Below are 24,174 nucleotides of genomic sequence, written 5' to 3' on the forward strand. Positions count from 1 at the left end.
AAGGAGTCAGCGCTTCATTATTTTTTCCAAGAACATCTTCAGTCTGAATCGTCTGCAACCCCCAGATCACTTCCATATTGCCTTCAACGATGGGTTCTGAATGAAGATCGGCATCTCCTTTTGGCTGTCTCGCCTCCCTCTCCAGCCAGGAAGGAGTCAGCGCTTCATTACTTTTTCCAAGAACATCTTCAGTCTGGATCGTCTGCAACCCCCAGATCACTTCCATATTGCCTTCAACGATGGGTTCTGAATGAAGATCGGCATCTCCTTTTGGCTGTCTCGCCTCCCTCTCCAGCCAGGAAGGAGTCAGCGCTTCATTACTTTTTCCAAGAACATCTTTAGTCTGGATCGTCTGCAACCCCCAGATCACTTACTGGTTCCATATTGCCTTCAATGATGGGTTCTGAATGAAGATCGGCATCTCCTTTTGGCTGTCTCGCCTCCCTCTCCAGCCAGGAAGGAGTCAGCGCTTCATTACTTTTTCCAAGAACATCTTCAGCGATATCATATAGAGTTTTTAAATTTTTCAGTAAAAAAAAAGTTTTTTTTAAACATTTCCTATAGTTTTAATTTCTTTCAAATCTTAATACATCAAGAGCAGTTATTAATTTTCTTATACTAAAAGTGGTTGTCTTCAAAAGGCAAACGAACCAGCCGAGTTATTCCCCAGACAGATAGCCCTAACCAGAGTTTGAATCCTGCTGATTGGTTCAAGAAGGCTCCGATCGACGAATGGGGCGTCTGACTGGTATTTTCCTCGACAGTCAAAAATAGCCGTTGAAAAATTAATTATAGAAAACAAATTTTTAATTTAAAATATAAAACGCCAGGTGCAAATCTACGGGGCTGGAAGTAATTTTGTACCAACTTTCAAGGCTGTAGGTGCTATGGGGTCTCCTGGACGCAGGCCCGCCACAGACTTTCTTTCACAATTATTTGACGTTACATTTTTTTAATATATAGAGATATTCTAGTTTAAATTCGTGAAAGTAACACCTTTTTTTTTTACTAAACTCCTCAAAAACAGGTAAATGTAGTAATGATGGGCATAGACGAGAGGGCACGTCAGCCTAGTCGTCAGAAACTAGGAGCCTGTTTCTTGAGGGGGCTCGACTCGGACCTAGTCTAAGTTTTATCAAACTGACAAGGAGCTCGTCGTGGCTCTTGGCGGCCCTGGTCATAGCACAACGAACCAGAGCTGCATTATATCCATTCCACTAAGTTTGGTTTTCAAATCACGACTTCATAAAATCCACTGCATGGCAGAGTATTGCAGTTATATAATTACTCTTTGGACATACGAAAATGACGCAAATAACATAAAATTAACTTTTTAAAAATAAATGGTAGGTGGTAGGAACTTTCTAGCTTTTAATTTGATTTCAGCGTTCTGAAAACATCTTAAGAACATTCAATTTTTGACGCTGCCATTGCATTGCAGTTTTCCGTTATTTATTGCGAAGAATCCCCCGCCCCCGTTCAAAAAGTTTGATGTATCTCTGGTTTTTAATTTACTGTCATGTACTATCTTTAGGAAATAAGCAGTCCCGATGTTGAGGGGGGGGGGTCATAAGGGTTAAAATGACAACCCAAAATGGCCTTTGGAAATTAATATATTCCTGTATTTTTCGTGAGTGTGGTTTGAACTAAAACGGCAAAACGTGCAAAAGCTACGATATCATTGTAATTCAAATTGAAATGGATTGCCAAGCAACCGCTTGTACGTTTTTTGATCAAAACCTTATTTTTATGAATAAAAAAATAAGGATTGATGCTGATTAGTTTTCGGCCCTACTTGCTCAAAAGGATAGAAGAAAAACACTGGGTACATTAGAGTTACTACTTCTGCCAAGAGCAAAAATTTTAAGTTGATCGCTTCATTGTTTCATACCCTCTTCATGTACTAAATTAATTAATCTATTAATTTAATGTTCAATAAGAATGTTTTGACGTTCATTAATTATTTTTTAAAACAGAATTTAATTTATATTATATTGTAATTATTAGGTTATAACACGAACTTGCACATCATTTAAAAAGGAAAAACACTTCATAGATTTCCTTGTGCTAAGGCAGTGCCCAGAAAGAAAAAATCACATACGACTGCTCAAAACCATTTTGCACGCGATCCAGCTGCATGATGAAGAAGTTTACGTAGACAGTGAAAAAGATGTCCTTTTTTTAAAAAACAAAACAAATATTTCGGCTTCCTCTTATTTTTCAACCAACGCTTTTTTACCACTTGCACCAGACGCAGAGTTATTGAATCTCGAGAAAAAACAAAAGGAAAGTGTTTCAGAAAAATCTTTCGAGGAGGACATAAATTTGTTTAATCCGAACTGTTTAGTGATTAAGTGACTGTGAAGAATTCAGGATTATAAGACCGTTTGTAAGGTAATAAAATAAGGAAAACTCAGAGCATTTTAAGAACGGAGAAGGCTTTATTTTTGTAAACAAATAAATACCAGAATTTATTACCGCATGAGTAGCAGTAGTAATTTAACCATATAATTTACCTTCTTAGGAAAAAAGAAAAAAGAAGAAAACTGGAATTCGGGAAGGGTTTTCGAATTAAAAAAAGTTGCATGACTCTTAAGGACACATCTTCTGATATCGCTTTAGACCCAGCTAATTAAAAAAATATATTGTCATCTTTTTAGAAACGGAAAAGAGAAAATGAGAGGAAGAAATATTTTTTAAAAAAACTTGCTCCTCATAATGTCGCAAGTTTCTAACTTTCAAAAAATAAATTCAAATAAATTTAAAAATACACCAAAACAGTAATAAAATAATATGAATTATCACAGGTTAACAATAACAAAATCAATTCATTCAAACTTCAAATATCTTTTTATGTATCGGAGTTCTTCAGTTGGTTAGCAATTTTTACTACTCGTTTTGAATAGAGCAAACTGCACAGAAAATTTTAATGATTGTGTGGTTAAATAATATTTGAGGTTAATGATGACACTAAAAATAGCACAATAAACGAATCTGTAACACTCATTCGGTAAAGTTTACAAGCATTAACTAAGATAGAATACTTAGATTTTTGGTTGTTTTTGCCGTGTAAAACTTAATAAGGATTAGTGTTTGAAGTTATTATGAAGGTAGTCATACCACCATTAACCATAAAGCTTCGATGTCATTACTCGAGATAATGAAAATATGTATCAAAAACCAAAAGCTTTAATATACAGGCTTTTCTGTTACAAAACGGTTAATTCGTTCTGTGTAGTATCAAAATCGTGTTATACGAAACTTTTTTTAAAATAACTTTTTGACTTATTTTTTACACTAATTAATTATGTACAGAGTTAAAATCATTTCAATATGTATCGTGTTGTATCGAAACCATGTTTCGTGTTATACCGAATCCGTGTTATACGAGAAATAATGTTAATCAAGGAACGTGTGCCGTGTTATATCGAAACCAAGTTTCATAAAAACAAAGTACAAACTTATTAGAGTTATTACCAGACATTAACAGAATGTGTTAAATAAAAATGAAATTTCATCTTTTTTAAACACAACTTTCGTGTTATATCAAAACCATAGAGTATTAAAGTCAAGTTTCGTACAGTGTAGTATTGAAACCGTGTAATAATAATGGCAAATTTAGTACCGTGTAATATCGAAACCGTGTTGTCGAAGTACCGTGTTATAACGAGGGACGTCTGTATATATAAATTAATATTTATACCTGTATATGATACTGTTCGCAAATGATGGTCGAGTGAGAAAATATGCAAAATATGCAGTAGCTGCTGGGAAAATATGTTTATCAGGGGCCCCCTGATGGGAAGTTATTGTGGTCTCCCAAAAATGGAAAATATTCGGAAATTTATGTCTGAAGATTTAGCAACATTTGTAGTTCCATTCCACAAAAGTATCATTATTCGGCGAAATTTGGAGTTCCATTCCGCAAAATTATCATCATTCTGCGAAATTTGAACTCCATCCCGCAAAATTATCATCATTCGGCAAAATTTGGAGCTCCATTCGGCAAATTTGTCATCATTCGGCAAAATTCGGAGTTCCATTGGGCAAATCGAGAATTTTTGCCTGCCCTAGAATATAAGTTCAGGGCGCCCCTGACGTTCATATATTAACTGAAGAAGATAACTTGCGTTTTTATTTGTTCATTTACCTCCGAAATTTTCGATTTCATGGAAAATTACCATCATTCTGAGAAATTTGGAGCTCCATACCGCAAAATTATCATTGTTCGGAAAAATTCGGAGCTCCATTCTACAAATTTGTCATAATTCGGCAAAATTTGGAGTTTCACTTCGAAAATTGAGAATTTTCGCCTGCCCAAGAATTTACGTTCAGGGCGTCCCGGACGTTCATATATTAACTGAAGAAGATAACTTGCGTTTTTATTTGTTCTTTTACCTCCGAAATTTTCGATTTCATGGAAAATTACCATCATTCTGAGAAATTTGGAGCTCCATACCGCAAAATTATCATTGTTCGGAAAAATTCGGAGCTCCATTGGGCAAATTTGTCATAATTCGGCAAAATTTGGAGTTTCACTTCGAAAATTGAGAATTTTCGCCTGCCCAAGAATTTACGTTCAGGGCGTCCCGGACGTTCATATATTAACTGAAGAAGATAACTTGCGTTTTTATTTGTTCTTTTACCTCCGAAATTTTCGATTTCATGGAAAATTACCATCATTCTGAGAAATTTGGAGCTCCATACCGCAAAATTATCATCATTCGTAAAAATTCGGAGCTCCATTGGGCAAATTTGTCATAATTCGGCAAAATTTGGAGTTTCACTTTGAAAATTGAGAATTTTCGCCTGCCCAAGAATTTACGTTCAGGGCGTCCCTGACGTTCATATATTAACTGAAGAAGATAACTTGCGTTTTTATTTGTTCTTTTACCTCCGAAATTTTCGATTTTAATGGGAAAAAATATATGCTATGCATAATTTAATTCTGAACAATCTAATGCCTTATTTATTACCATACGCAAAAATTTTTTTCGAGTTATCGTTGAAAAGTCAACTTTTGTCAGTGAAATTTCTGTCAAGAGCAGCTGTTAAAACTCTTTTTCTCCAAAGTCTGTTTTTTGTTTTGCGCGCATGATATCTCAAAACGTTTTTTATTTGTCTTCATAAATTTTTTCTAACATATTTGCCTAGCCTACAATTATGACCTAAACCTCAATTTTAGTTAAAACCATAGTTTTTGTTTTTTGCTTTTTTAAAAAACTTCTCCCAAAATTTTTTGAAAATTTTTGATACTTATTTTTTTGATTTCAAAAAGAGATTTTTCTTGTAATTTCAAATTTAAAATTGAAGTTCAGGTCCTTAGGGAAGTATATAGCAATACTTTAATAATAATACTAAAATTATACATGCACTTTACAAGGAGAGAGTGCGTCCTATTTTTCGAATTGAGAAAAGTAAATTTTATGATTTTTTCCTATAAAAAAATCTGCTTTGAATGTATGTAACGTTATAAATTTTTTCTCAGATTTTTCAATTTTTATTTAAAACTAAATTTTAAATATAGTTTGTATAGAAATTTAGTTACAAGTGTTTAAATAATGGGTATTTATCATTTCGCACTAAGATTTTAATTTTAATAGTCCTGAGGCTCCTCAAAAAGCAATATGAAGCTTAAAAGTGCATGTTGCCAGTTATTTAAAAATCTTGATTGTAATCCATTACTGAAGTTAACCATTACATCAGAATACTTCTCAGTAAAAGACATGAAAATATAAACAATGAAACTCCGATCAAATCTACTTGCAACGCAAGAAAAATACTAAATTCTTTACGTTTTAAATGTCTTGCAGGGTTGAAATTACGACCAGGGCTCGAAAATATCATGATATTTTAGAAAATACTAGCAAAAATACCCGGCGTTGCCTGAGTCAGTAATAATTATGAGAAACAATCGTTACTTGCCTTTGTTTTCTGTTTTAAGCGAAAGAATTTAAAACAAACCTTTTTGACGTGATTAAAAATCGAGCTTCTTCCTTACTTATTAAACTAAAATAGCAATAAGTATAAAGAACAAAAAAGTATTCAATTAGAAACGAAAGCACGACATTTAAGCATATACAAATTATAAGAATTTCCGAAATATGAAATTAAACCTTACATGTTTAAAAAGATTTATCTGTTAGTACTTTTTTTTTTTAATCTAAAACCTTCTCTGTATGGCTATTGATGTACGAACTGTTTTAAAAAATGTAGCCGCCCGTGTTCCCCTTACACTTGCTTTAGTTATTTTGGGAAATTTCAATTTTTGTGTGCACTTGGTGCGGTTTAAAATTTTACCAAATTTGCGAGAATCATTTTGGGATAATACTCCCCCTCCTTACTAATTTTTAGTATAGAAAATTGTTGCCAGATGCTGAGATACTTTTGGTCAAAATAAAATGGCGCTAAGCGGTTTCATCCGAAATGTTTGCAAAATAAGTAGTTAAATTTGGCGATTGTTTGAAATCGTATAAAAAGAAAAATTAATGGAAGTTTTTGTGCGGTTTATGGATTTGCCTAATTTAGTTGTTGAATTATTTTACACAGTATTTTTTTAAATTTTTTTTTAAGTATCTTTGATTGGCGATATTTTGTTTATATGGTGAAAGCTGAGAAACATTATTACGTAGTCTTTGGGCTCAAAAACAGCGACAGTGGAAAAAACTGCCAAATGCATCAGCTACTGAAATCTGTCTGAAAAAATTCTGGCGATATTTCTGCTGGTTGGTTGGATATAGTGAGCAAGTGTCCAATCAGCATAAATAATAATAATAAACCATTAATTACATAAGTTTCGTTTAAAAGTAAAATGATCAGCCAAATCCATTTATTTTTAGCCAATCTTGTGGGAAAACGTTACTTTAAGATTTGACTTGAGAAAAGCTTCAAAAAGTCAGTCGAAACGCAAAAATATTCAACAATACAACAATTAGGAGTTGAGATGACACACTAAATAATAACTTGGGTTGATGAAAGCCTTCGAACAGGGAACAAAAAAGCTCATAACTCGTTTTTTATACAACTTAGAAACTTCGAACAGATGCTATCTTCAGCGGAAAAATTGGCGCTTTCGATGGACATAAAATGTTAATATGTGCACGTTTTTTTCCACCTTCATATTGGGGCATTTATGCGAAAATTGGGACTAAAATTGGAATAAAAAGGGAACTATCAATCGGATTTTTTTCGAACTGATCTATAAACCTTCCCAGTACCAAACTGAACAAACGGTGAAAGTTTCAGCCAAATCTGCCGGGTAGTTTCTGAGATCTTAGGGAACAAATTTACCAAACTCCATTTTTATATATATAGATGAGATAAAATTAAGGTTTCTTTCATTCTTAATGTATAATATTTCATTTTACATTTTTGTCAATTTTAATGGAGTTAATTTAGCATTAGCTGTTTTTCTCATTTTTCTTCTGTTAGCTACTTTTACACAGTTATATGATTCAGAAATAAAACTCTGCATTAGTCCGTGCACAGTCTAAGATATTTTCTTTTTTTCTGACCAACGTTTAATATTTAATTAGGCACTTTTAATATGAATTAAAATTGTTACATTTCGAAAAAATTTATGAATATAAAATACAAAAACGAAAGGAATATTATATTACTTTGAAATATTAATGATGCATTAATACAATTATAAAAATATAATACATAACTTTTTGGTTATTTTTAATAAAAAATAAACAATATTACCATGATTAATATAATTTTTATATTGAAAATACTGTAGTTGAAAAAATAAATATCGGCTATATATCGTGATATATATCATGTATATCAGTAAACCTTGATCACGACATGTAAATTTTGTGATATTTTTCTCAACTAGAAGCAAAACTTCTGAGAACGAGAGCGTTGCCACTGAACCCAGAAATATTTGATGGAATTAAATGAACCATTACGCGCAAGTAGCAGCTAGAAACAATGGTAGTTATTCCGAAATTTTCCATGAAGCTGCATACGAAAACGATCAGCAAATTATAAAAATCCGTTACCTTTATTATAAAAGTCGTCTTCATAAAAATAAATGAACGGAAGTGCAAATTAATGAAGAAGAAAATGTTTCGGTTTTAGCATCAGGAAACATTCGATTGTATTATAATCAACAACAATATTATAATAGAACCAATGATGCGACTAAAGATGAAAACGAAAATACAAATTGCATCAAAAATGAAGGAAGTCATTAGCGAAGAATATCATATCAAAAGCTGCTTTTGGATTTTAAATGAATTTTTAGATGAACTAAGTACAGTATTTGTAATTTAGAAACAAGTTTTTTAACTTTGGCCGCTCAAAATTTTTTAGTATATTGCTCAATCCATTTGAGCAAGTAAAGGTTTTTTGTTTCACTTTCTTCTCGTTACTTTAAGCTTTTCCTTTTCAAATATTCGAATATGTAGAAGGTTCCTTTCCAACCACCCAAAAATTTAAGTTCGGGACGCCCTTGTCGACAGGTTGTGTTATGAAACAGGTTTCTTATTCTTTACTTTTACACAGCCGATCGCATCATTCCACAGTTTTTAAGTTACTCCTTGGACGCTACTTTAGAAGTTTTTAAAAGTGCTTATTCTACTCTAACATTTTACGCAATATTACAAATGATAAAAATCTTGTGATTTTGTGAAATGCAAAGGGAGAATTATTATACATTTAGAAATTTTATTTTTCTGTTTCTAAGTTGCGTTATTTCTTTAATTTCAATTATTTATTATTACATTTCTGACATGGTTCAAAGTTACCCTAAATGGCAGGATAGCTTTGAACCAGTGTTTTTTTTTTCAAATGGATAATTATTTGTGATTCTCTTCCCTTTTCCATATTTTCCCACATTAGATAGAAAAGATTTGAATATATTTGAAACTTTACATGTGTTCCGGTTTGCGAGAACCATTTTAATATGAAGAACAGTCTTCAGAGTCGATGGTTTTGGAGCAATCACGAAGTGTTCATTATCCTCACTTGACCAAAGTTGATACTGATCTGATTTGTCAGATTGCAATGACTAAGGTTGTCTAGTATTTATTTGGAGAGCGAAATTTTTGCTGTCACTGTTATAAATCGCCTGCAGTTGATTTTATTCATAATTTTTTCAGGGTTTAACTCAAGCAGACTTTATATTTAAAAAAAAAAGTTTTTTTTTTTTTTTTTTTGTAAAATTGTGTTTTTTCAGAAGAAAACACCTATATAGATGAACATAAACATCAATACTTCATCTAAATACAAAATTTCCAGATTAGTAATTCCCATCATTTAAGTTTGATAATGAATAAAATTACATAACGTTATACGCTGTAAATACGCTTTAAGATAAATGTACTGGTGGATATCGGCCATAAACTGTTTTTCTTTATTACCGCATCCTAATCACCACTTATTTTTTTTTCTGTACATGCATACCAGTTGTAATAGGACAGGTGTTAATTTCTTCTCCAATTTCATTTCCTTCCATTTGTAGAAACAAGAAACCCAACGAGTAGAGTCCTATCGCACGTGAGTGCAAAAAACACAATTTGAATACAAAACTTCAGGATTTAAATAGTTTTACTTAACCTTTAAACTTAATACATTAATTCTAGTTTCTGGGATCAACATACGAGTGAACAAATTAATATTAATGCAATTTAGTTGTTTAGTTTTTAACATTAACATTTCTATGACAAATCTTCAACTTAGACAACAAACACTCTAATAGATATACATTACTTTAAAAATTCGCTCAATCAAAAGGGACCGACAAAATTATTAATCTCCAAAGTCTTTCCCTTACGAACTAAAGAAAATTAAATAAATCTCGTTTTGTGATGGGAATGTTATCCAATAGGGTGGTTCAAAAAATTTTTTTTTATACCTACCAATAATATTATACTGAAAAAGTTTTTGCTTCTTACTCAAATTTTAAGAGGGTGCTCAATGACCCCTTCATTTAACATTAGCCGAAGCATAGAAAATGTCACAAATTTAGAAACATTTAATTTCCCCAGCTGCTTTTTGAAAATAATTATTTTTTTTGCAATGTATATGCATATTACTCGTGTATATTATAATATGTAGAATTGTTTTTTCAGTCCAATTTATTTTTTAACACCCCTCCCCATACTTATGAAGTTTGTGGGAGGGGGTTGAGTATCCTCTTTCAGTTGAAATAAGAAGCTAAAATTCTTCTAGTATATTACTATCCACAGTCTAAAAATATTCAGGGGTGTCCTGTTATCTAGGAGAAACTTTTTTTTTCTGCATGCATTTTAGAACCACCCTATTGTCCAAATTATGAGAAAATACGTATTGTAAATACCACCTTTCAGAAGTTGAACCAAAGTTGCATGAATTATTATCTGTTCAGATTACGAGCTGTGTTCTTTCCCACGACAGATTAATCCTTTAACAAATATAAAATTCCGGATTACTTTTCATCAACTCGATGGCCATTCTCTCAAAACGCATGGGCAAGGGCGCCCATATAGGGGGGGCAAGGGGGTGCGGCTCTAGCTCCCGCTTTGAAAGTAGAACTTTTTTGCTTTTGGTACTTTTTTCTTCGCAAAAATGTAAAAACATTTATTCTCCAGCCATTAATGAATAAGTTATTAAAAATGAAATATTTTAATGACTCGAATCTGTCCTGAAATCAGTTTCCATGGAGAAAATACCCTCCTAACCCATAGGGAAAATATCTGACCCCCCCCCCCTTACAATTTTGCATATGGGCGCCCTTGCGCATGGGTGGTCTTCAGGGTTGCCAGACGTCCCGGATTTCAAGGGACAGTCCCGTGTTTTGAAAAAGTGTCCCGCGTCCCGGGGAACTTCCATACGGGACGGCTAAAATCCCGTATTCTAGCTGATAACAATATTTTACAGAACGAAACGTTATTTTAAGGGGGAAAATAAAATAAAGAAAAAATGTGAAATAATGAGCAATAAGAAAATCATGTGGCAGCAAACAAAAAAAATCGTTTTCGTTTTGATTTGGTTTGTACGTTTTTGTTTTGGTGGCAGGCCATGAGGAACCGAATGGTTGCTTCTTTGCCCATTAACTAATATTGGAGATATATCTCTGCGCATGCGTCGTCATTCACAATGAAAACGATTTTTATACCTTGATAGGCGACATTTTGTGAGGTTTAATGCTTTGTAAAGATTGAATTTACAGCGACGTCTCAAAAATAGGCCCCCCACCCCCTTTTCACTCCTAGAAGCTTGTCCCGTATTTATTGTTCCCAAATCTGGCAACCCTGGTGGTCTTATAGTTAACTCGCCGCTGGAAAATTTTTAATTTTTGTTTGTTTACATTAGCTATTATCTCTAGGAGGAAAATGAAGTGCAGACAAATTGTTAACGTTAAGTTGAACAACAAAAGCTAAATTTGACTGATCATTATTATTATTTTCTAAGTATTTAAAGTTTGAGCCATGGGCTTTTTCTGCGTTCCAGTTACCTCCTGAATGGTACAGTGGTGGTAAAAAAAAATTGCATCACTCGCGCCGCAAAGGAGAGGAATATCATCACGACTGAATTCAACACACAGTCAAGCATCCCGTATCCCAGATGATTTGGGGATCTATTTCAGATCAAGGAGTTGGTGGGCTTCACTTTGTGCAAGGAACAGTAAACGCTCAGGTGTATATTGGCATTTTGGAGGAGAAATTGCTTCGTACTATCCGGGATCACTTTACTTCAGTTCCAAACGTCATTTTCTAGGATGATTCTGCTCCGTGCCATAAGGCAAAAATGGTAAGTAACAATTTAAAAACCTTTATCCTGCCATTAGACTTAAAATCGACATGAGGTTAACTAATTTTTTTCTCCAAACTTACACGCAGGTTCAAAAATTGGAAAATGAGCATAGGTTCAGCAGTTTGCCTTGGCCCGGAAACAGCCCCGATCTAGGTAAACAATTATCGGATTCCTGCTGTTAAATGTTTATTTCATAAGTTTTGCAGAATTTCACATACATTCGTCGTTAATCGATCGACCAAAACTTCTCACATAATCCAATTGTTGTGAAAATGCGAGGGTGATGCAATTTTTTTTACCAGCACTGTATTTGAAATTAATTATTGTATACCATCATATTAGTATTTCACTATCCGTCTCTTGATATGTTGTACACCAATTACACTTTTTCTCTGAGAATAAGCCTTAAAACCATAGAGATCTAATTATGAGAGTTAGATAGGTAACTTATATATTCTTTTTCTCCCATGCGCGGCAATCGAAGAAGTTATATAGAGTACGTGAACTTCCGTGTTTATTAAGCTGAATTTCCAATGTTTATTTTATTTGATTAGCGTATTTTGAGAATGGATGCTTAGTTCATAAAATGCGAACATCATTTCAGCATACTGTTGCGTTTGTTATTTTTAAAGGAAAAATATCTTTATCAATTAGTTGAGTATGTGGAAAAGGTTACGAGCAACTTTTAACCCTGCATTAGCAAATATAACCCTGCCGGATATAAATAAAATTGATTGGCATGCCGGGAAATTCATATTTTCCGGTTTACCTCACATTTCTGAGTTTTTTTGCAACAAAAAAAAAGACATATTGATGTTTTGATTTTTGAAATCGCGCGTGCGTGCGTCTCTGTGTGTGTAGGGTATAGACTCCACCGCCCAAGAGTGGTCGCCGAGACAGGTGAACCGTTTAGTTCGCAGAGTTAAGTTTTATGCTTAAGTTAAGCCTTGAGTAAACACAAACGACTTGTAACCATGGCGTCGAAAATTTGTCTTCTTAATTAATATTAAAACAACGAACTAGGTTTTTTTTTCGTTGTCACGATAATCGAAAAAATCAGAGCAACCCTTTTTTGGTCAAGTGAGGATAATAAGCAATTCGTGATTGCTTAGAAAAAACCGTTTGTTAACTGTAATCAAAAATACAAATGTTTAAAATTTAACGAGAAACAAGATAAAATTAATCTGCGTTTGTTATTAATGCAGGTCATTCACCATGAGTTCAGTCATATTCCAATAAAATGATTGGCTCAGAAGCAATCACATTAGTCATTTTGAATTTGTGTTATAAATTAGTTTAAATACCAATAAAAAGGTATGTTTATTGAACATTGCATCCATTATCCATACAGTAAAAAAAGTACTGATTTCCTTATCCAAAAAATCTACATCTATATCTACAGTTAATAACGGAACGCTGAATAACACGACAGATGCAAGCAAACGATTGTCGTCGTCGTTTAAACGTCAATAACTGAGGAGTTTACTTTCAAAATAGATTATATCCAGTTTTATACTTTTTTGGCAAAACGAAAATAACGTTTTACTCAATAAGATTAACTGTTAGAAATTAAAATTTCTCACAATGTTTCGGTAGAATAACAAGTGACTATTGGTATAAGTCTAGTAATTTTTCCTCAATTTTACCAGATCTAAATTGCCAATTTTATTTTGGATAAGCTCCTTTTTGGTGTAAAACAGTTATCATCCCTTTTGCAAAAAAAACATGCATTTTCTTCAGAAAACTTTATTAGATTGAAAAAAAAAATTCAACATTTTTTTACATATTTATTTTACTCTAATTTATTCCTTCCTACTTACTTTATTCTTTTTATTGAACCTTTAAAAAAAAAGAACCTTCGATCCAATTAAGTATGAACAATAAAACCACCCAAGCCGATTCAAATAACAACGTTGTAGATATTAAAAGATCACAATTTTTATCACAATTAGTCACAAATTTTTATTTATTAAAATTTAATAATTAATTAATAACAATTTAATATTAATTTAGTAATCACAATTTGAGGTCGAGCTTGCCTAACTGATAACAGACTTGCACAAGGCGCAAGTTGCTGCGATCTCTGAGTACGGACGGGTATCATGCTTGATTGGAAATGCGCAGTCAGTGCTTCGCTCCGCCATTTTATTTGTGAACTAATTTTGAGTTAGAAGTGGCAAATTCAAATTTGGATATGTGCCCTTTTGATATGAAAGTGAATTCGTGGATACCGGCAAATAAGGGATAGGCTCCACTTTGCTGTAAAAGACCTGGCGAAAAATAAGGGGATGGGTATACACCGTTTAGGAGGTAAAACCAATGTTTACGCCTCTTTTAACAGTAGATACAAACCACTTCGAGAAGAAAGAAATTCATGGGCTTATATTAGAAATTCTGAAAATGAAAAAAAAAAATTGTTTTTTCCAAAAGTGGATATGATCTGTTTTGAAAGTAAACTCCTCAACTATTTGGTTCATGAATATTATTCTATGCATTTTATGTCATATAATGTGAATAATTTTTTAGATGCATGAAAGAAAAAATATATTACAGAGAAAAAAAATCATCTTGATCTATGAGAAGTAACACAAAACAAGTTCATATATTTTTGTTCGGAAGCAGATTAAATGTATCTGTATGTATATTAGTATATATAATTTATCTGTAAATATATTTGATATGTATTTTTCATATTAGAAGCACAGGTTTCCTAACGTTTAATCAATGCAACTCATTTTTAAAAAAGCTTACCAATCTATTGTTAAACCACTGCAGTTACGGAATTTTTTCGCAAATGGGTCATTGTTCCGAAATTTTTATTTTCATAATTTGAAACAAATAAATATAATAAGGTAAAATTTCATATAATTATCTTGAAATCTGATTCCACAACTTAATGAAAAAACGTGTTTTTTTTTTTTTTTTTGAAAGCTTTTATACATTTACTGCGTCCTAGTCTAAATATGGTTGAGTGGGACAAGCTATTTAATCGTTGCCAAAAGCAAAAATGAATAATAATTATTATAAAGGTAATGCTAAAGTTAATAGTTAATAATAACAAATTAATTTCATGGCTGAACCTCAGCAAACACATTATTAATATGGATATAATTAATTAATTTGTAAATATTATATTGTGTAATACATATTTATGTGTTTGTACTCCAAATTAAACTGATTTAATAACACTGCGGACAGTGCCTTTGGCGCTCTTTAGTGTTGAATTCTTACTACTAACTCATTTTGAACTAGAATCGAGAATTTCTTAATATTTTTTTATTGTCGTTTGTAATTCACGTTGCATGTTTTAACTTTATTTGATTTTATTTTGCTTACTGTTTGTTATGTATGTGTGTTTTTGTTAATAAATCTTATCTTATCTTTAAAAAAAAAAAAAGAAAGAAAAAGAAACTTTTCAAACTTTGCAAATTATCTAGATTTTCAAATTTTTTATAGATTCAAGTCGCCTCGATTCAGAATGTCAGAATAAACGGTGTTAAGTAATTCTTTTTTTGAATACAAACTGCAAAGTTCTATTTATTTGTTTGTTTTTCTAAGAAAGTTATGTAAACTACTCCCCTCTCCCCCCTTGTATTTCGAACCTCAACAACGAAGATGGCCCCTAAGTTAATTGGGTTCATTGGCCACTGGCCACTTAGAAAATTTCTGATTCTTGACCTTAAGTGCTTTTGAAAGATGCTATTTTGAGTATCCACGGACTAGGGTTGAAAAATGCTTTTCCCACAGCATTGTTTGCATTTATTTTCCTAATGGATTTTAAAATAGTCCTTACATATTGTTAACAGTCCTTACATGTGTGTAAAATATCATACTAGGATTGGCTTAAAACGAAACTTTTTTTTTTTTTTTTGATTGAGCCTGCTCTTGAACCGTAGAATGGAATTTTTAGTACAAGTTACCGCCTCTGAATCTGAAACGAACAATAAAATTTAAAAAGCAGATACAAACCTCGCGTTTTCCAATCCTTATTTTACATTCAAATCAAAATCATCTTACAATTCCTTAGAACTAGCACTGTTTTTTAATATATACGGGAATAATTATAGAAACTTAAAATAATTTTGAAAACAATCACGAGAAACTCGCCATCTCAAGTTTAAAAGAAGCCGAGTTGATGCATCGCATAATTTTGGTTTCAGTTTATTTAAATCAAACACAAAAATTTCAATTACGTAATGTTTTCTGCAATTATTATTACAACGAAATAATGAATTCCTTTTATATTAACATACTTTTAAGCTCTCGAGAAAAATGTGCACTGGATTACGAGGTCGTAGGTTTCACAGATTAATGTTTGCAGTTTCAAAAGATATATTCGCCAAGATGAAAGTGTAAGAGCATCTCAACATCTCATTATCCACTTGGTGAGGTATAAAATTACGCATTAAAATGTATAGTGAATTAATGAGCAGAAGAAATAATTCTGTTTGTTTTTGCAACTAAATTTAGTTTGCGTAACTGCTTATAAGAGAGATAGGAATTTCTAAAACCTCAATGCAAAATGTTGAAATTAACACAGCAGAGCTTCTTTATAATTAAGAAGCAATTAATTATTAAGAAAGCAATTAATTACTAAGAAATTAATTTCTTTATAATTAATCTAAGTTATTCATTACGATACTTCTTAATTGTTTATTTGTCTTTTAAGTATTCTTTTAGGACTGTTTGTGTAAATGATTTCACCGTGTGTAGAAACTACTACTTTAATTTTTTTATTGTTTTTCTTAAATTGCTTTCACAATGCCTTCCCGAAATTCGTTCCTTGTATATACTTTGTGATTCGTAGATATCGCGTCAGGTGATCGATTGCCATTTCTTGAAATAGTATTTTAAGAAATCACGTCTTCGTATTCGTCTGCTTTCTTCGCATGAAAAAATAGGATTTAATTTTATTTATTTATTTTCTTTCTTTCTTTTGGGTCAGTTTATGTCAAATCAGCAAACCCTAATTATCTCAGATTTTTATGAAAATTTTAGAAATCTTACTTATTAATTTTAATAATTTTTTTTATAAAAAATCTGTTATGGGTCAATCCATTTGACTTTTGCGGTAATGTTTTTTAAAAATTTAGAAAACAAAATATGATTTTTAATGCATTTTTATAACTATAACTAAACATTTTCAGAGTAGAATCATGGAAGGATCAGCAGTTAGAGCACTCAATAAAAACTTTCAGCAAAAATGGCAGGGAGGGGGGAAAAAGTGTTACATTGATCACTGTAATTGCTGACCGTTCCTCGAAAGTTTGGAACTGAATTTTAAAGAGTTGTGATTTTTGTCTTCCGAAAATGGTCAAGATAATTGTCATATCAAAATGCGCAATCACTATCAATTTTGATTAAAAATGAGCTATTGCTCTTTAGCTTCTATGAAACATAAATTTTTAAAAAACATACATATTTATAAATTTAAGATGGCATGATTCTTAAAATTTTCTGTAAGTTTCTTTAAAATTTAACACGGTCAGCTGTTTTTTTTTTCTGTTGTTGTTGTTGATTTTAAATGGAATGCCTCCCCCCCTTTTTTTTCTTTCTTTTTTCGTTTTAAAAGCATGTTTTTTCGGATTGGATGTTATTTCTACTTATTTTATTGCTATATGTTTGTAACTTTAATGCTTAGAAACGTAATGATTATTGTTTAAATCACATATAACTATGAAACCTCTTTGCACCAAAGATATTTAATTGAAGTAATTTAGAATTATATTTTTACTTAAATGAGTGCTTTTTTAAAAGTCTGTGTAACAATTTTTCCACAGTATGTTTTATTTAATATTCCAGTAGTACAGTATATTCCTCATATTGCTTAAAGCTTAATGCGAGTAGATAACTTATTTTTAATGATTGTTTCATATATCACGGTATAATTTTTAAATTTTTACGATTTATTCGTGTTATTTTTGCGTAATGTTTAGCGTGAATGAAACATTTGAAAATATAGTCTGAAATTCACTAAAAATAAAAACTTTTAGGCAGAACTGTGTAACGCAGAAGTTCGAAAAAAAGAAAAAGCATAGTTAAAAAAAACGTTTTAACAAATTGGCTGCATTGATTGCTAACACTTGAATTTGTCAGTTTTTTCCCCTTAATTTCTAAAGATAGGCTTTTTCAGGTTTAGCAGCATATTTCTCTCTTGTAGTACTGCTTGCATGGTTAAGATTCAAATTTTCATAGACTTTTTATCTTCATTACCATTTTTTTACTTATATATAAATTAATTAAGATAGTTTCGGTGCTTTAAAAGCTTTGGTCACCTAAGCAATTTTTTCAGCCTCAATGAAAATCAAGTGTTCGAAGCTTTGAAGTTATTTTAAAAATGCATAAGGATGCATTTGTACAATGTTACTCCCTGCATTCTTCCTTATAATTATCTTATTTATTATTTCAAGACCTTCCAGTTTTTTGAACATTCAAAACATTACGCTTCAAATTTAACGAAAGAACACTGCATATTTCGCACATTTTATGAGAAATAGTGCTAAAAAACATTCTGACTATGAAATGTTAAAACATGATAAATGTATGTCCTATATTTAATTTTTTAAAAAAACTTTTTTTATGTGCAAGCAATGTGATGTAATAATACTAGTATATTTTCATTTACAAATATACCCCTTTCAAACTAAAATCAAAACAAACAAGTTTAACCTCTGTCCAATAGTAAAATGTATTGTAGAATATATCAAATAAATAAAAACTTCTTGAATAAAAAAAGAAAAAGCGCTTAAAAAAGAATTAAAAGAAAAATTTTGAAAATTTTGGACAAAATCAGTTCTCTTCGCGAAAAAGCTATTCACTGTTAAAATTTGATATTGTTAATTTAAGCAAACAAAATTTTTTAAGCAAAATATTTCAAAAAGTTCAAATATGTTTTTTTCACTTTTTTCTAATGAAATTTCAACATGTTAACTAATAACAACGTAGTTGCACAATTTCTCACGATACATTTAAAACAAGAGCATTTTGTATTATATTTTAGACGAATAATTCAAATACACGTTTAAAAAATTGAATTTCATCTTCTCTGAGTTAAAGTTTGAAAAAAATAAAATAAATAGGTAAAATTGCAAATAAACTTACCCGAAAATAGGAACAGCAGGCCTAAAACTATTAATAAGGAAAAGAAAAATTCCATTTTTGTTGCAGAATTCTATTTGTTTTGAGATAAAAATATTATCTTCTCTTTTACGGTCCTGCGCGCGAGTTGGTCCCCGCAAAGAATAAAAATAAACGCACGTGCTAGCACTTTTGCACAAAGAATGAAACTGAAACATTTTCAAAACCGGCGGAAGCCCCGATTAAAGAAATCCTCCGATAGCGCCTACCAATGGCGCATGCGCGCGTAATGGTTGCCACTTGGCGTGTTTGGCGACCTCCGCTGTCATTGAACCAGGTAAACACTAGCGGAAGAGGGAAGAAAACATTGGCGCCTGCAATACATCCTCGGTTTGATTTTGGAATATTTTATGGGGGTAATAAAAATCAACGGCTCGTGAAATTAGAATGTGACAAGTCAAAAAATTTCCTAAATTATAGTGTGTTGTAATTCAAGCATCCCGGCTAAATCACAATTGTGGGAAATTCGAACAAATGCTTCATTAGCGATGGCATTCGACGGAATGATGTTTTGCCTTGAACACAACGGGGGCGATTTTCCTTTTTTTTTATTTGCAGAGAAATGTTCGGAAAGCACTCCAACGATTCGCATTCGAAGTCTACTTAAAGATATATTTGTCATGCCTTTGTTAACCTTCTCGAAGCAAATTGAAAACGTCGCAAAGTATTATCACTTGTTCTCTCAAGTGTTACGAAAAGAATATCTCTATTTAAATGCGGAAGAGACGCGTCGACCTCTAATGATAATTTATTCTAATTCTAATAGTTTGAGGTCGAATAATTAGAACTGTCGGCTATTGAAGAGAATAAAAAGTTCAAAATTATTTTGTGAGTACTGCAAATGTATGGCAACGATAGTTGTATGGCAACAAGATGTCATCAATCACCCCTTTAAAGACCATAAATTTTGCTGTAGAGTATGGACATTTTTTATGCATGAGCCATAAAATAGAAAAGTAAATAGCATGTGCAATAGTGAACTTCATTCTGGGCACTTTTCAATTTTTGTTAGATTTCATCATTCAACAGGGCTGCAGAGAGCCAAGGCCTTGTCAGTTATGTAGCCGGGCCACTCCCGCCCCACAAAAAAGAAAAGAAGAAGAAAAAAAGAAAAGAAAAGAAGAGGGAAAAAAGAAAAAAAGGGGTGGGTGGAGAAAAAAATCAAACTTGCTTATTAGAAAACAATTAACTCTATTTGAAGTGCCACAACAGTAAACAACAAAAGAGTAAATTTTACTTAATCTTTAGGTTTTTTCCTATTCGGAGTCCCCCCCCCCCCCTCCTTTTTTCGTTCTTCTTCTTCTTCTTCTTTTTTTTTTTTTTTTGAGCAATCACGATTGCTTATTGCTTTCACTTGACTGTATAGATGTGCTATCATTTTTTTTCCCGCCAGCACCCTCTGCAACATCACCGTCGACCAGATCCTCACGATGCTGCTCCTATAGTAAAAGCCGTCTCCAGGTTGCATCCATGTCCTACACACACGCGCATACATACACAACTACACGCGTACACACGCACACACAAACATACATACATACACACACAAACACATACACATACACAAAAACACATACACACAACTACCCACACATTCATGCCTGCACACAGACACAAACACATATGCCTACACACACATACACATACCCCCCCACACACACACACTCATACACACAACTACCCACACACTTATGCCAGCACACAGACACAAACACATATGCCTACACACACATACAACATACCCCCTACACACAAACACACACGCCTACATACACACACTCGTAATTGCGAAAAACGTAATTTGAATTCAAGATGTCAAAATTCAAATTAATTTTTATTATTATTATTTTTTTTTTTTTTTTGTGCGTGTGTGTCAGTGTCGCCGGACCCCCCAAGGCCCAGGACCCTAGTTCCCGACTCTGCCTAGTCGCATTCTTTTTTTATTGATTAAGTGTGCAACTCCTGAATAGATCGTTCAATAAATTATAATAATCCAAGAAATAACATGGCACAGTTCGACACTACTGAAGCTGAACTATACATGATAAAGTGTTTGTGCGAAACTATTCAATGTAATTTGGTTACACTAAGATTTTTTTTTACTGTAATAAAAGGTATGTCTACTTATTAAAGAATGATCTGCTTATTACTCCTATTATCCAGATGGTCCAGTTAATCCGGACAAATGAGGTTTTACTACGTGTTAAAAAAGTGACATCATTCACATCTTACTCCAAGATAAAATTTAAGTTTTTTTTTTCACTGTAATAAAAGGTATGGCTACTTATTAAAGAATGTTCTGCTTATTACTCCTATTATCCGGATTGCTTTTGGTCCAGTTAATCCGAACAAATGAGGTTTTACTACGTGTTAAAAAAAGTGTAACATCATTCACACCTTACTAAAAGATAAAAATTAAGTCAAATAGCATCTTCACCGTGCATTTATTTGCACAGTATGTATTATTAGTCGCAGCATACCGCCTTGTCTAGTGTAGTGGGCAAAGAAGTGGGACCGCCCTGCCTAGTGGGTTGCAATGATGGAGAGGTCCCGAATTCGTATCCCAGCTCGCATAGATGTACTTTCTCTCTCCTGTTCTTATCCTTTCTTTGCGTGAATCTGTTGTCGTGTTGTGAATGATTACCTACCCCATAAACTAGTCCTTATGGCATGCGTGTACTGTGGAAATCGGACGATGCACCAAATTACGGTACAGTTAAAAAAAGTGAAGCAGCGCACTCCAATTTGCCAGCGTAGCTGACACAAGACAACAACAACAGAGCCTCAATTTTGTTCTCAAAGTATTTTAGACTAAGACTAACAGCAACACGCTATATTTATGAGTTAACTAAATTAACAAAACTCAGCTCTACTTAGATGTAAAAAAATATTCAAATTCATGCAAAATAATAATAATGATAATAGTAATAATAATCAAGCAAATCCCTGGACTGATCCGATTTCATCCGCTCTTAATCTAAATCAGAAGATATACAAATGAACCACGGTCATTACAACCGGAATTATCAAGTGGGTGTTATTGTGCATCCACCACAAGTAAATAAATAATAAACTGCTGATAACGGAAACTGAGTAATAAGCCGTCCTGTTCCTATTCTTGATTCATTCAAGGACGCAGTTTTGAATATTGAGCGAGCGTGCCTACGTGAACGGAATTGCAAGATGGCTATCATGCTATTTCCGTTTTGCGACCGTAACTACTACCTGAGCTTAAAGGAGAGGGGGGGGCGGCTGTTGTGAAGCTCATATTGCTCGGGCTATTCATTGTTGTTTTGTGAATGATGGAAGTAGGTTGTGCATCAGATAAGGATGGAAACATCATTAAACATTTATTTGGTCTGATGGTCTGATGAAAAATGAGAAAAATATACAACTGTACTGGAACACAGCAGTCCATCCCGATGGGAGGTAACGAGAGGTCACTGTGACCTCCCAAAAAGTCCTTATAGGGCTCATATTACTCGGGCTATTCATTGTTGTTGAAAGCTGGAAGTAGGTTGTGCATCAGATAAGTACGGAAACATTATTAAACATTTATTTGGACTGATGGTCTGATGAAAAATGAGAAAAATGTACAACTGCAGGAACACAGCAGTCCGTCCCGATGGGAGGTAACGAGAGGTCACTGTGACCTCCCAAAAAAATCCTTATAGGGTTCATATTACTCGGGTTATTCATTGTTGTTTTGTGAAAGCCAGAAGTAGGCTGTGCATGAGATAAGTATGGAAACATCATTAAACATTTATTTAGTCTGATGGTCTGCTGAAAAATGAGAAAAATGTACAACTACAGGAACACAGTAGTCTGTCCCAATGGGAGGTAACGAGAGGTCACTGTGACCTCCCAAAAAATCCCTATAGGGCAAATTTTTCTCACGATTCGGCAAATTTGGAGACATAATTTCAATATTGGAATATTTTAAATGTCCGAATGTCCCTTTTCATTTGATGTAGCTATCTTAGCTCCGCTTCTCTTAGGTTTGAAATTTGAATCATCTAAAAAGTGGTCCTTCAGTTTAATAAATGCGTCAATTTATCGATAGATATCGAACCGGAGTGCAGATTACCACGAGGCAGAGCTGGATTGCTCAGTCGGTAGAGGTTCAGCCAAAGAATCGCTTTGAATCGAATTTTCCCGGGATCGAGTCCACTATTCGAGTGGCTTCCCTGTATAGTATATTAAAGTAAATATATTGTTTAAAATCTTAGGCGTTAACAAAAATGCAACGAGAATTCTGTTTTTTTTTTTTTTTTTTTTGACTCTTTAGGTATTACAACACTAGGGGGGGGGGTCACGGAGGTCACTGTGACCTGCCCAAAAATTCCTTATTAGGCAAATTTTGTCTGATGATTCGGCAAAACTATCATCTTTCAGCATAATTTGGAGACCTATTCGCCAAATTACCATCACGCAGCAAAATTCGGAGTTTCATTCGACAAAATTTTTAGTTCCACTCAACAAAGTGAGGCTTTCTGCCCTCCCAAAAATTTAAGTTCGGGGCACCCCTGGGGTGGAAAAAATTGATTTTGATTCAGCGGCGAGTATAATCAATCATTTAAGTTAATCATTAATCACCAACACTCATAAAGTTCAAATTGGATAGAGAGATTTTTTCACGAATCCTTAACTTTCTTCAATTCACACGAGGAAGTGAAAAGCTGTAATTCCATTTATTGGCAAGCATAAACTTGACTGACATAAGGTATCATCTTTTTGTGCCTTCTAAAAAAAACTACCTTCGCCTGCCCCTGAAAGTAACCCCAATTACACGCCTGCATAGGTGAAGAAGATATTGAGATCCTTGAGTGAAAATCAGACGTTCTTTGATACATGTTTTTTCTGAGAGGGAATCTCCGCCGGAGCGTTGAAAGAAAAACCTTCACAAAACATCGGGCCTCAACAGATTGCCTCAAAATGATGCATTGTTGTCCGATATTGGGGAGTAAGAGAGAAAAAGTCATCGGAAAGATGCCACGGTCCTGATGAATGTCCTCGTATGATGAATGCAGCAGGATACACGGTGCCAACGTCTCAAGAATGACTGATGCCCCACCCTACTCGAGGTCAGGGGATCAGTGTGAAAGAAATAATGTGGGATCTTTTTTCTTGTAGCTTTTGATCTGTAGAAATATTTTTCGTTCGGTATATCTTGATACTTTTCTGCATTCATTTTAGTATCAAGTGCCAATGTCGGTGACGTGCCATTAGCTTCAAACTCTCCGTTTGCCATTTCTGTTACACCTCCTTATCGACGCTTGAGCAAATAAGTTT

The 24,174-nt window shown here is 33.1% G+C and overlaps 2 protein-coding genes across 2 annotated transcripts in view; both read right to left on the minus strand.

Moving 5' to 3' along the window:
* LOC129222663 (uncharacterized) overlaps positions 1-19,012 on the minus strand; it is a 52,441-nt gene extending 33,429 nt beyond the window's left edge. Inside the window, exon 1 of the mRNA XM_054857193.1 lies at positions 18,847-19,012. Coding sequence (XP_054713168.1) covers positions 18,847-18,901 — 55 coding nt within the window. The 5' untranslated portion in view covers positions 18,902-19,012. The remainder of the gene's footprint in view (positions 1-18,846) is intronic.
* LOC129222660 (uncharacterized) overlaps positions 1-24,174 on the minus strand; it is a 516,294-nt gene that overhangs the window by 174,274 nt on the left and 317,846 nt on the right. The window lies entirely within an intron of this gene.

The sequence above is a fragment of the Uloborus diversus genome, chromosome 5 (assembly GCF_026930045.1).
Source record: "Uloborus diversus isolate 005 chromosome 5, Udiv.v.3.1, whole genome shotgun sequence".
In the NCBI taxonomy this organism is placed as follows: domain Eukaryota; kingdom Metazoa; phylum Arthropoda; class Arachnida; order Araneae; family Uloboridae; genus Uloborus; species Uloborus diversus.